Genomic DNA, 14,731 nt, shown 5'->3' on the forward strand with positions numbered 1-14,731 from the left:
TCGTTTCTCTTTGCTTATTTGAGATGTTTTTGCCATAATATGGACTTGGTCTTTTACCAAATAGGGATATCTTCTGTATACCACCCCTACCTTGTCACAACACAACTGATTGGCTCAAACACATTAAGAAGGAAATAAATTCCACAAACCTCACTTTTAACAAGGCACACCTGTTAATTGAAATGCATTCTAGGTGACTACCACATCAAATCAAATCAAAATGTATTAGTAACATGCGCCGAATACAACAGGTGTAGTAGACCTCACAGTGAAATGCTTACTTATGAGCCCTTAACCAACAATGCAGTAAAAAAATAAAATAAAGTAAGAATAAGAAAAAAAAGTTACAACTAATTAAAGAGCAGCAGTAAAATAACAATAGCGAGACTATACAGGGGGATAACGGTACAGAGTCAATGTGCTGGGGCACTGGTTAGACGAGGTAATTGAGGTAATATGTACATGTGGGTAGAGACGGGGGGGGGGGGGGGGGGGGGGGGGCAATGCAAATAGTCCGCGTAGCCATTTGATTAGATGTTCAGGAGTCTTATGGCTTGGGGGTAGAAGCTGTTTTGAAACCTCTTGGACCTGGACTTGGTTCTCTGGTACTGCTTGCCGAGGGGTAGCAGAGAGAAGTCTATGACTAGAGTAGCTGGAGTCTTTGACAATTATTAGGGCCTCCCTCTGACACCGCCTGGTATAGAGGTCCTGGATGGCAGGAAGCTTGACCTCAGTGATGTACTGGGCCATACGCACTACCCTCTGTAGTGCCTTGCAGCCGGAGGCCGAGCAGTTGCCATTCCAGGCAGTAATGCAACCAGTCAGGATGCTCTCGATGGTGCAGCTGTAGAACCTTTTGAGGATCTGAGGACCCATGCCAAATCTTTTCAGTCTCCTGAGGGGGAATAGGTTTTGTCGTGTCCTCTTCACGACTGTCTTGGTGTGCTTGGACCATGTAAGTTTGTTGGTGATGTGGACACCAAGGAACTTGAATCTCTCAACCTGCTCCACTACAGCCCCGTCGATGAGAATGGGGGCGTGCTCGGTCCTCTTTTTCCTGTAGTCCACAATAGTTTATTTTGTCTTGATCACGTTGAGGGATCTCTGACCTCCTCCCTATAGACTGTCTCATCGTTGTTGGTGATCAGGCCTACCACTGTTGTGTCATCGGCAAACTTAATGATGGTGTTGGAGTTGTTTCTGGCTGTGCAGTCATGAGTGAACAGGGAGTAAAGGAGGGGACTGAGCACATACCCATGAGGGGGCCCTGTGTTGAGGATCAACATGTGCAATAGAGATTGCATCATCTGTGGATATGTTAGGGCGGTATGCAAATTGGAGTGTTTCTGAGATAATGGTGTTGATGTGAGCCATGACTAGCCTTTCAAAGCACTTCATGGCTACAGACGTGAGTGCTACTGGTCGGTAGTCATTTAAGCAGGTCACCTTGTTGTTCTTGGGTGCAGGGACCATGGTGGTCTGCTTAGAACATGTTGGTATTACAGACTCGGACAGGGAGAGGTTGAAAATGTCAGTGAAGACACTTGCCAGTTGGTCAGCGCATGCTCACAGTACACATCCTGGTAATCCGTTTGGCCCTGCGGCCTTGTGAATGTTGACCTGTTTAAAGGTCTTACTCACATCGGCTGCGGAGAGCATTATCACACAGACTTCAGGAACAGCTGGTGCTCTCATGTGTGTTTCAGTGTTATTTGCCTTGAAGCGAGCATAGAAGAAGTTTAGCTCATCTGGTAGGCTCGTGTCATTGGGCCGCTCTCGGCTGTGCTTCACTTTGTAGTCTGTAATGGTTTGCAAACCCTGCCACATCCGACGAGCATCAGAGCCGGTGTAGTACGATTCGATCTTAGTCCTGTATTGATGCTTTGCCTGTTTGATGGTTTGTCGGAGGGCATAGCGGGATTTCTTATAAGCTTCCGGGTTAGAGTCCCGGTCCTTGAAAGCGGCAGCTCTAGCCTTTAGCTCAGTGCGGATGTTGCCTATAATCCATGGCTTCTGGTTGGGGTATGTACAGTACGTATGGTTACTGTTGGGGAAACGTCGTTGATGCACTTGTTGATGAAGCCAATGGCTGATGTGGTGTACTCCTTAATGCCATCGGAGGAATCCCGGAACATATTCCAGTCTGTGCTCGGAAAACAGTCCTGTAGCTTAGCATCTGCTTCATCTGACCAACTTTTTATTGATCGAGTCGCTGTTAAGCAGTAATCAGGAGGATAGAATTATGGTCAGATTTGCCAAATGGAGGGCGAGGGAGAGCTTTGTATGCGTCTTTGTGTGTGGAGTAAAGAGTTATTTTCCCTCTTGTGCACATTTAACATGCTGATTGAAATCTTACCAAATTTCTGTTTCCCTGCATTAAAGTCCCTGGCCACTAGGACCGCCGCATCTGGGTGAGCGTTTTCCTGTTTGCTTATGGCGGAATACAGCTCATTGAGAGCGGTCTTAGTGCCAGCATCAGCCTGTGGTGGTTTGTAGACAGCTATGAGAAATACAGATGAAAACTCTCTATGTAGATAGGCGAGCAAAACCTTGAGACTTCTTTAGATATTGTGCACCAGTTGTTATTTACAAAAATCACCAGACGCTGCTGTTCTATCCTGCCGATACAGTGTGAAACTAGCCAGCTGTATGTTGATAATGTCGTTGTTCAGCCACGACTCCGTGAAGCATAAGATATTACAGTTTTGAATGTCCCGTTGGTAGGATAATCTTAACCGTAGGTCATCAATTTTATTTTCCATTGATTTGCACGTTAGCAAGAAGAACGGATGGCAGTGGAAGCTTACTTGCTCGCCTACGGATTCTCAGAAGGCTGTCCGATCTGCGGCCCCTTTTACGGAGATCTGGGCCTGTTCCAGTGAAAGCAGTATATCCTTCTCGTTGGACTCGTTAAAGGAAAAAGTTAATCTTCCGCGTAGGTCAGAGATTTTATTTTCCTCATGAAGCTGGTTGAGAGAATGCCAAGAGTGTGCAAAGCTGTCATCAAGGCAAAGGGTGGCTACTTTGAAGAATCTCAAATCTAAAATATATTTTGATTTGTTTAACACTTTTTTGGTTACTACATGATTCCATTATGTGTTATAGTTTTGATGAGCTTCACTATTATTCTACAATGTAGAAAATAGTAAACATAAAGAAAAACTGTATATTTATTTTGTATAATATATATATTTTTTTCAGATTTTTCAGGGGCTGCTGCAGCACCCTCATTACCCTTACTTCCCGTGGCTATGGTTGTTCTCTCTCTCTCCCTTACACTCTACTCTCTAACTCTTTCATTCATTCGCTTTCACCCCCCGCTTCTTTCACTCGCTCGAATCTTCTCACCTTGTCAATTCCACTCACTCTGTTACTTCTCTCTCTCTTTCACATGCACGCACGCACGCACGCACACACACATGCGCGCACACACACTTACACACACACACACTATAATTGTGTTCCCCTCTATTACACAATCATGCCATCTTAGTCATCCACTCACTACTCTGACCCCCTCGCTAGCTATCATCCTCTCCCCCCTCCATTATGGTTCAGTGCAGGAACATCTGGCCAAATGGCACATAGATTATGTCCTGTCAGCATCTCCAAGGCAGGAGGCACTGCCACCAGACAAGACAACATCTGTCCATCAGGAACTGACACACTACACTCTTTGCTGCCTCTACACTGATCGTCATTGTGCAAATCAAGATGAATAAACGTCTTCGATTTCACTGCCAGCTATTGCACAACTTGGCCATGGCTGCAGCTATTGCAGGCCACTGCTTGGTAACGGAAAGGTGATAGAAGATAGAGGTGAAAAGAGAGAAGTCCTTACCTGCCAGAATATGCTGTCTATCGTGCTCCCAAGGAAGCCCTCCCTGGTTTCAGACGACAGGAGCTTGGGTCCTAGGATCGTCATGAACTCATCGAAGTCCACCTGCCCATCTCCTAAGAAACACAGTCAGACACACAGTATGACATGTCTTACTCACAAAAAAAGTTGAATTTAAAATCAGTAAAAAGGACAATAACTGTATTTTATACCAAGTCTTCATTTGAGTATGTGTTCCTTCCCTTCCCTTCAATACCTATTCTTCTTCCTCCTTCATCTTCCTAATTTCCCTGCAGAAGAGGTTGTGTGCTGCCCATGCAGGGCAACTCAATCTGCCCCTTCACTCCTCCTCTCCTCCCTCTCCCCTGACGGGGGTGAACTCCTTAGTCACGCTGGCACTGTCACTTTTGATGCCATCGATTGTCCCTCTCTGTGCCCATGCATATGCAGAGTGGCATCCTGCCTCATCACTGGGGACAGTCAGACAGTGCAGCCAGTGCAGTCAGGGCCCCTGAACTATCATGATGGATGGATGAATGGCTGGATGGATGGACGGATGGATGTGATTTAAACCAAAACACTTCCTAACAAAAGCAGCTGATGCCAGGCCATGTATTATGAGCATAACACCCCTATATAAAGCAACGGGAGCGATTGCAATACTGAGATCTCCAACAAAGACCACAAGCTCCTAAGCAATCCACCAAGGGCATTCTGCTGAGCTGGATAACAATCTGAGGGATCGTTCTGACAGTGGAACAGATTATCAGATCAACTCAATGAGTCCATCCATATCTTATAGAGATCAGCTGGACTGTTGCAGCTGCTGCTCAAACAGAAATAATCAATGGCCATCCGTGAATGTGTCACGTGTCTCTAATTCACCTTGCTGCTAGCTTGGCAAAGACACAATAAACACCCTCAAATCCCATTCATCTGGTAATGTACCTGGCTATGGATACCTCCTCCATTTGATCACCATGATCTTTTGTGTTGCGTCTATCGACAAGAAAATTAAACGAGATTGAGGCAAATTGCTTTGAACAGAACACAAATTGATGTTTTGAAACATCTCTCACTGTAATGACAGAGATGGAATAGCAACAACAATCCAGCCAACCCTTCTTATCTTGGCCAGGGTGTCCTCATTCAGTCACAGCAAGTAAAATCAACTGACAATTTCAAAGGCATCGCAGATGACTAATGGTCCTTCAGTCCTCCCCCTCTACCAAACCAACAGGAACTCATACATTGATTGCTGTCACACCTCAGAGTGTACAAGCAATATATGACAGATAGGTGCTCCTAGATGTTCTAACTTGTCAAAGCAGGAGACAAAAGCAGTATATCAAGCAAACCTTCAATTTGACAGCAGGTATACTTTAATAGTAGGGGAGGATAAATCGTTTCACTAATCATTCTTATCTGGAGTGGAGAGGCAATAGGAAGGAGTCCACAACTTTGAACATTCAGTTATGATTTTTTGATCTTCCTGAGACCAGTCCACTACAGTTTTTCTGGCAATTCTGCCCCAAAAAACAAAAACAAACAAACAACAAACATTTGAGTGGAGAATACAAGCTAAAAAAGAGACTAGCGGGGTGAAAAACGTTTTGAACATTTCTCCAATTATCCAGTGTTTTGACACATCTAATTATTCCACAGAAGGTTTATTTCCAAAACGCTTTATTCACCAATTTTTCAAATGTTTTCATCAAAAATGATTGCTTATGGTAACTTCATGTGTACCCATGTGTTATTGTTTTCAGTAATTGGAATTGCAGTAGGCATGAACATATTGCTGCTTCAGGTTAAATTGAAGAGTTTGACAGAGATTTTAGATGTGTATGAAAATGTGTTGTTAGCAAAACGCTAGCCTATTTTCATTGTTTAGCTGGAATGGAATGTTTGTATCTTGTATATTTGACTGTGATATGTGGTTGTCTCAGCTAGCTATCTTAAGATGAACACACTAACTGTAAGTCGCTCTGGATAAGAGCACCTGCTAAATGACTAAAATGTCACATGTACAGTTGAAGTCGGAAGTTTACATACACTTAGGTTGGAGTCATTAAAACTCGTTTTTCAACCACTCCACAAATTTCTTGTTAACAAACTATAGTTTTGGCAAGTCGGTTAGGACATGTACTTTGTGTATGACACAAGTAATTTTTTTCAACAATTGTTTACAGATTATTATTATTATTATTTCACTTATAATTCACTGTATCACAATTCCATTGGGTCAGAAGTTTACATACACTAAGTTGACTGTGCCTTTAAACAGCTTGGAAAATTCCAGAAGATTATGGCATGGCTTTAAAAGCTTCTGATAGGCTAATTGACATAATTTGAGTCAATTGGAGGTGTACTTGTGGATGTATTTCAAGGCCTACCTTCAAACTCAGTGCCTCTTTGCTTGACATCATGGGAAAATCAAAAGAAATCAGCCAAGACCTCAGAAGAAAAATGGTAGACCACAAGTCTGGTTCATCCTTGGGAGCAATTTCCAAACGCTTGAAGGTACCACGTTCATCTGTACAAACAATAGTACACAAGTATAAACACCATGGGACCACGCAGCCGTCATACTGCTCAGGAAGGAGATGCGTTCTGTCTCCTAGAGATGAATGTACTTTGGTGCGAAAAGTGCAAATCAATCCCAGAACAACAGCAAAGGACCTTGTGAAGATGCAGAAGGAAACAGGTACAAAAGTATCTATATCCACAGTAAAACGAGTCCTATATCGACATAACCTGAAAGGCCACTCAGCAAGAAAGAAGCCACTGCTCTTAAACCGCCATAAAAAAGCCAGACTACGGTTTGCAACTGCACATGGGGACAAAGATTGTACTTTTTGGAGAAATGTCCTCTGGTCTGATGAAACAAAAATAGAACTGTTTGGCCATAATGACCATCATTATGTTTGGAGGGAAAAGGGGGAGGCTTGCAAGCCGAAGAACACCATCCCAACCGTGAAGCACGGGGGTGACAGCATCATGTTGTGGGGGTACTTTGCTGCAGGAGGTGCACTTCACAAAATAGATGGCATCATGATGGATGAAAACTACGTGGATATATTGAAACAACATCTCAAGACATCAGTCAGGAAGTTAAAGCTTGGTTGCAAATGGGTCTTCCAAATGGACAATGACCCCAAGCATGCTTCCAAAGTTGTGGTAAAATGGCTTAAGGACAACAAAGTCAAGGTATTGGAGTGGCCATCACAAAGCCCTGACCTCAATCCTAAAGACAATTTGTGGGCAGAACTGGGAAAGCGTTTGCAAGCAAGGAAGCCTACAAACCTGAGTCAGTTACACCATCTCTGTCAGAAGAAATGTGCCAAAATTCACCCAACTTGTAATCACGTGTGTTGTGTGTGTTTGTTTGTGTATGCGTGTGTTTGTGCGTGCATAGTGCGTGCATGTGTGTGCGTGTTAGCGTAAATATGTGCAATACAGTTCATTAAGATGAAAGGGAGCAAGGGACCACAGCCAACATTTTACATATAGACAGTTTAGAGACAGATATTGCTACAATGGGACTATGGGATGTGTTAAGTGCTCTTCTGGTGTGTGTTTGGATAGTAGGATCCTTCATGCTTATTTAAAGTGTAAAGTGGAGGTTGTGATATGAAAGTATGGTGCGAATGAGTGCACATTACTGTGTGCATGTAATGTACTGTATGTACATGCATATGTGTATGCATAATGGTGAATGAGCACTCATGTCAATGTATTTATTATGTTTGTGATTATGTAGTCATACTGTGCCTTCGGAAAGTATTCATTACCCTTGACTTTTTCCACATTTTGTTAGGTTACTGATTTATTCTAAAATGTATTGAATCGTTTTCCCCCCTCATCAATCTACACACAATACCCCATAATGACAAAGTAAAAACAGGTTTTTAGACATTTTTGTAAAAGTATTACAAATAAAAACTGAAATATCATATTTAAATAAGTATTCAGACCCTTTACTCAGTACTTTGTTGAAGCACCTTTTTCAGGAAGGCGCGAAGAGAGACATGGATTTGCCTTCTGTTTAGCTGTCGTTATAGGCGACTACTATCTCCGGCTTTGATTTTATTTGATACATGTGACCATATCATCGTAAGGTATGTTTTTTCAATATAGTTGAATCAGATTATTGAAAATTTTTCGGGAGTTTTGCCGTGTTCCGTTCTCTGACTTTGTTGACGATGGAGCGATTCGTGCCACTTGGCTAGTGCGTTTGCTAAATCGAGAGGGAAAGTGGCCGTTCTAAATCCAAACAACGACTGTTCTGGACAAAGGACCCCTTGTCCAACATTCTGATGAAAGATCAGCAAAAGTAAGAAACATTTTATGATGCTATTTCATATATATGTCGTGCATGTGAACTAGTCGTCGGCGCCCAACGTTTGGGTACTCTAGCTATACCGAAGTGGATGTCGTAATGAAGTTATTTTTTAGAATTCTAACAATGCGATTTCATTAAGAACTAATGATTCTATCATTTCCTATACAACATGTATTTTTTAGTTATGTTTATGAATAGTCATTTGGTCAGAATATGTGTGTCATAAAAAGTGTCAGAAAAAAATCCGGACGTTGTGGGACAAAATAGCTACATTAGCAGAATGTATAACCACTGATTTCAGCTCTAAATATGCACATTTTCGAACAAAACATAAGTGTATGTATAACCTGATGTTATAGGACTGTCATCTGATGAAGAATATCAAGGTTAGTCAAAAATTATATATCTTTTGCTTGTTTGTTACGATCGCTAACCTTTTGCTACCGGGAAATGGCTTGTCTTTCTGGCTATTGTGGTAAGCTAATATAACGCTATATTGTGTTTTCGCTGTAAAACACTTAATAAATCGGAAATATTGGCTGGAATCACAAGATGCCTGTCTTTCATTTGCTGTACACTATGTATTTTTCAGAAATGTTTTATGATGAGTAATTAGATATTTGACGTTGGTGTCTATAATTATTATGTCTGCTTTCGGTGCAATTTCTGATTGTAGCTGCAATGTAAACTATGATTTATACCTGAAAAATGCACATTTTTCGAACAAAACAGATTTATTGAATAACATGTTATAAGACTGTCATCTGATGAAGTTGTTTGTTGGTTAGTTTGGTTAGTTCTTGGTTAGTTAGGTTGGCTTTGTGCATGCTACCTGTGCTGTGAAAAATGTCTGTGCTTTTTTGCATTTGGTGGTGAGCTAACATAAATATATGTGCTGTTTTCGCTGTAAAACATTTTAAAAATCGGACATGTTGGCTGGATTCACAAGATGTGTACCTTTCATTTGCTGTATTGGACTTGTTAATGTGTGAAAGTTAAATATTTAAAAAAAATATCTTTTGAATTTCGCGCCCTGCACTTGAAGTGGCTGTTGTCATAAGTGTACCGGCACCGCCCTGCAGCCATAAGAAGATAACCTACCTAAATGACTACCGACCCGTAGCACTCACGTCTGTAGCCATGAAGTGCTTTGAAACGCCTGTCATGGCTCACATCAACACCATTATCCCAGAAACCCTAGACCCACTCCAATTTGCATACCTCCCCAACAGATCCACAGATGATGCAATCTCTATTGCACTCCACACTGCCCTTTCCCACCTGGACAAAAGGAACCTCTCACCTATGTGAGAATGCTATTCATTGACTACAGCTCGGACCCTGGGACTAAACACCTACCTGCAACTGGATCCTGGACTTCCTGACGGACCGCCCCAGGTGTTAAGGGTAGGCAAAAGCACATCTGCCACACTGATCCTCAAAACAGGGGCCCCTCAGGGGTGCGTGCTGTCCCCTCCTGTACTTCCTGTTCACACTTGATTGCATGGCCAAGCATGACTCCAACACCCTCATTAAGTTTGCCGACGACACAACAGTGGAGGCCTGATCACCAACAACAATGAGACAGCCTATAGGGAGGAGGTCAGAGACCTGGCAGTGTGGTGCCAGGACAACAACCTCTCCCTCAACGTGATCAAGACAAAGGATATAACTATCATGGTCCAAACACACCAAGACAGTCGTGAAGAGGGGACAACAACGCCTATTCCCCCTCAGGAGACTGAAAAGATTTGGCATGGGTGCTCAGATCCTCAAAAAGTTCTACAGCTGCACCATCAAGAGCATCCTGACCGGTTGTATCACCGCCTGGTATGGCAACTGCTTGGCCTCCGATCGCAAGGCTCCACAGATGGTAGTGTGTACAGCCCAGTACATCACTGGGGACAAGCTTCCTGCCATCCAGGACCTTTATTGCAAAAGACTCCAGCCACCCTAGTCATAGACTGTTCTCTCTGCTACCACACGGCAAGCAGTACCGGAGCGCGAAGTCAAGGTACAAAAGGCTTCTTAACAGCTTCTTCCCCTAAACCATAAGACTCCTGAACAGCTAATAAAATGTCTACCCGGACTATTTGCAATGTCCCCCCACCTCCATTTTTACGCTGCTTCTACTCTCTGTTTATTATCTATGCATAGTCACTTTACCTCAACCTACATGTACATATTACCTTAATTACCTCAACTAACCTGTGCCCCTGCACATTGACTCTGTACCGGTACCCCTTGTATATATGTCAGGAACCGGCTCAAAGCCCGTAACAAAAGGGAGACAACGTGGAGATAAGGAATTACAAAATATATTTATTAACTAAGTACAATATACAATGGTGTGTGTAATCAGTAATCAGTAGTGTAAGTGAGTGTTTTGCATGCATTAATGTGATAATGCAGGGTGTTGAAAGGTGCCAAAGCAAACAACCAAAAACCACCAAGATACACAACAAAATCTGTAAAGGTGTCTGCATGGAGAGAGTCTCTTCCATGAATTGGGAAGTGGTGTATTTATCCTATGACACAGCGGGCCCAGGTGTTTCCCATGTAACTGACGACGACTCCCAACTATGCCCACCGGCATCCTAATAAGGAAACAAGAACAAAGAGAGAATACGGCAGACAGAGTGGGAGGGTCGTCACATATAGCCTCGCTACTGTTAGATTCTTCTAAAAAACTGTTTTACTTCACTTTATTCTAATAAATACTTTCTTAACACTTATTTTTCTTTAAACTGCATTGTTGTGTAAGGGCTTGTAAATAATTATTTCACTGTAAGGTCTAGACCTGTTGTATTCAGCGGATTTTTCTTATTATTTGATTTGATTTGAGAGTTGTTGCACAGCTATTTTCAGGTCTCTCCAGAGATGTTCGATCGGGTTCAAGTCCGGGCTCTGGCTCGGCCACTCAAGGACATTCAGAGACTTGTCCCGATGCCACTCCTGCATTTTCTTGGCTCTGTACTTATGGTCATTGTCCTGTTGGAAGGTCAACCTTCGCCCCAGTCTGAGGTTTTGAGGGCTCTGCAGCAGGTTTCCATCAAGCATCTCGCTGTACTTTGATCAGTTCATCTTTCCCTTGATCCTGAATAGTCTCCCAGTCCCTGCTGCTGAAAAACATCTCCACAGCATGATGCTGCCACCACCATGCTTCACCGTAGGGTTTCTTTCAGACGTGACACTTGGCATTCAGGCCAAAGAGTTCCATTTTGGTTTCATCAGACCAGAGAATCTTGTTTCTCATGGTCTGAGAGTCTTTTGGTGCCTTTTGGCAAACTCCAAGCGGGCTGTCATGTGCCTTTTACTAAGGAGTGGCTTCAACCTGGCCATTCTACCATAAAGGCCTGATTGGTGGAGTGCTGCAAAGATAGTTGTCCTTCTGGAAAGTTCTCCCATCTCCACAGAGGAACTCTAGAGCTCTGTCAGAGTGACCATCGGGTTCTTGGTCATCTCCCTGACCAAGGCCCTCCTCCCCCGATTGCTCAGTTTGGCCAGGCATCCAAGTCTAGGAAGAGTCTTGGTGGTTCCAAACTTTTTCCATTTAAGAATGATGGAGGCCACAGTGTTCTTGGGGACCTTCAATGCTGCAGAAATTTTTTGGTACCCTTCCCCAGATCTGTGCCTAACAAAATCTGGTCTCGGAGCTCTATGGACAATTCCTTCGACCTCATAGCTTGGTTTTTGCTCTGACATGCACTGTCAACTGTGGGACCTTATATAGACAGGTGTGTCCCTTTCCAAATGATGTTCAATCAATTGAATTTACCACAGAGGGACTCCAATCAAATTGTAGAAACATCTTAAGGATGATCAATGGAAACAGGATGTACCTGAGCTAAATTCTCATAGCTAAGGGTTTGAATACTTATGTAAATAAGGCATGTGTTTTTTATTTGTAATACATTTGCAAAAATTTCTAAACTTTTTTCGCTCTGTCATTATGTGTATTGTGTGTAGATTGAGGAGTATTTTTATTTAATACATTTTAGAATAAGGCTGTAAAGTAACAAAATGTGGAAAAAGTCAAGGGGTCTGAATACTTTCTAAAGGAACTGTATGTAGGAACATGTGTATGAATGTGTAAAAAGGAAGAGCGGGATCTATTTATGTATATGTGTTACGACTCTCGTCGAAAAGAGTGGACCAAAGCGCTGCGTGGATAGTGTTCATGATATTTATTTTCAAAAAATACTAACAAAATAACCAAAGTGAAAACGAAAGCACACAGTTCTGTAAGGCAAATAAACTATACAGAAAACAAGATCCCACAAAACCCAAAAGGAAAATGACAACTTATATATGATCCCCAATCAAAGACAACGATAGACAGCTGCCTCTGATTGGGAACCATACTCAGCCAAAAACACAAAGAAATACAAAACATATATTTTCCCACCTGAGTCACACCCTGACCTAACCAAACATAGAGAATAATAAGGATCTCTAAGGTCAGGGCGTGACAATATGTGTGTTTCTGACAGTGTGTATATGACAATGTCCATGTCTTTGTGTAGGCGTGATCGTGTGTAAACAGGAGGGAAGGGATCTCTTCATGTTTAAATATGTGTGTGTGCGTGTAACAGAGTGGGTTCCTGTCTCTCACTGGACTCGGACATGGGACCTTCTGTTATATGTGCAACTGCATGTGTCTGTGTAATGTAAATGTGTGAAATGGGTACTGAAGGTGACTCACCATCCATGTCTAGTCTCTGCATGATGATGGCCAGCTCCACCTCACTGGGCATGTATCCCAGGGACCTCATGGCCATGCCCAGCTCCTGCTTGGAGATGAACCCATTCCCATCCCGGTCCAGCACTCTGAATGCCTCCCGGATCTCTGTCAACACAAGGAGGAGAAGAGATGATCCACCATGGTTAGGAATTATTTTAACTCTGTGCCTAAGCTCAAGAACAATGCAAATGACATCTGCAATAACCTGCAGGCAACTTAGATGGTGGTGACAAATAAGCTTGCTCTGTGTGTACGACAAGCCGCTATACTGTGTCTGTGCTACTCCTTCCCTTCAGTTTGAAATATACCCATCAGCGTCAAGCCTAAAAGTCAGCAGGCTCCTCTGTGCTTTCATGAATTAATATTTTATTAGTGTGTCTACAGAGAAAATTGGGCTTATGGCAGGGAGGCGGTGAGCAGGGAGAGAGAGACAGAGAGAACTAGAGAGAGAAATAGAGAGAGAGAGGGATAGAATGAAAGAGAGAGAGGGGAAAGAGAGAGATGCAGCGAGATTGTAAGAGAGAGAGAGAGAGGCAGCCAAGGATGTTTTTAAATAAATCAAATAAAATGTTATTGGTCACATACACATGGTTAACAGATGTTATTGCGAGGTTACTGAAATGCTTGTGCTTCTGGTTCGCACAGTGCAGTAATATCTAACAAGTAATCTAACAATTCGACAACAACTACCTAATACACACAAATCAAATTAAAGGAATGGAATAAGAATATATACATATAAATATATGGATAAGCAATGACCAAGCGGCATAGGCAAGATGCAATAGATGGTATAAAATACAGTATATACATATGAGATGAGTAATGCAAGATATGTAAACAGTATTAAAGTGGCATTATTAAAGTGACTAGTGATCAATTTATTAACTTCTATGGCTGAAGTCCCGTTAACGGGATCGATATGACAACAGCCAGTCGAAGTGCAGGGTGCTAAATTCAAAAAACAGAAATCTCATAATTAAAATTCCTCAGACATACATGTGTCTTATATCATTTTTAAGGTAATCTTGTTGTTAATCCCACCAAAGTGTCCGATTTCAAATAGGCTTTTCAGCGAAAGCACTACAAACGATTATGTTAGGTCACCACAAAACCACAATAATCACAGCCATTTTTTCCAGCTAAAGATAGCTTCACAAAAACCAGAATAGAGATAAAATTAATCACTAACCTTCGATTATTTTCATCAGATGACACTCATAGGACTTCATGTTACACAATACATGCATGTTTTGTATGATTAAATTCATATTTATATCAAAAGATCTGAGTTTACATTGAGGCAACTAGATTCCCTAGTGGCAAAAACATCAAGTGACTTTGCATAGCCACATCGTTTCAACAGAAATACTCATAAATATAGATGATAATACAAGTTATACACATGGAATTATAGATATACCTCTCCTTAATGCAACCGCTGTGTCAGATTACAAAAAAACTTTACGGAAAAAGAAACCCACGCTATAATCTGAGACGGCGCTCAAAAGTAAAACACCACAGCCGCAAAGATGGCGTCAACATAAACAAGAAAATATATGATAAATATTCCCTTACCTTTGATGATCTACATCAGAAAGCACACCAGGAATCCCAGGTCCACAATAAATGTTTGTTTTGTTCGAAAAAATCCATTATTTATGTCCAAATACCTTCTTTTGTTAGCGTGTCTGGTTACCATATCCAAACGCTAATTCTGGTCAGCGTTATATCGGACAAAAACTTCAAAAAGTGATATTACCGGTCGAAGAAACATTTCAAACTAAGTACAGAATCAATCATT

General features: G+C 42.0%; 1 protein-coding gene across 3 annotated transcripts in view; it reads right to left on the reverse strand.

The window, feature by feature from the left end:
- LOC129822600 (calcium-binding protein 8) overlaps positions 1-14,731 on the reverse strand; it is a 107,534-nt gene that overhangs the window by 60,386 nt on the left and 32,417 nt on the right. For all 3 annotated transcript variants that reach the window (XM_055880962.1, XM_055880961.1, XM_055880963.1), the window contains exons 3-4: positions 12,889-13,032; positions 3,842-3,954 (exon numbers count right to left, since the gene is read on the reverse strand). In XM_055880962.1, coding sequence (XP_055736937.1) covers positions 3,842-3,954; positions 12,889-13,032 — 257 coding nt within the window. The remainder of the gene's footprint in view (positions 1-3,841; positions 3,955-12,888; positions 13,033-14,731) is intronic.

This window comes from Salvelinus fontinalis, chromosome 24 (assembly GCF_029448725.1).
Source record: "Salvelinus fontinalis isolate EN_2023a chromosome 24, ASM2944872v1, whole genome shotgun sequence".
Classification (NCBI taxonomy): Eukaryota; Metazoa; Chordata; class Actinopteri; order Salmoniformes; family Salmonidae; genus Salvelinus; species Salvelinus fontinalis.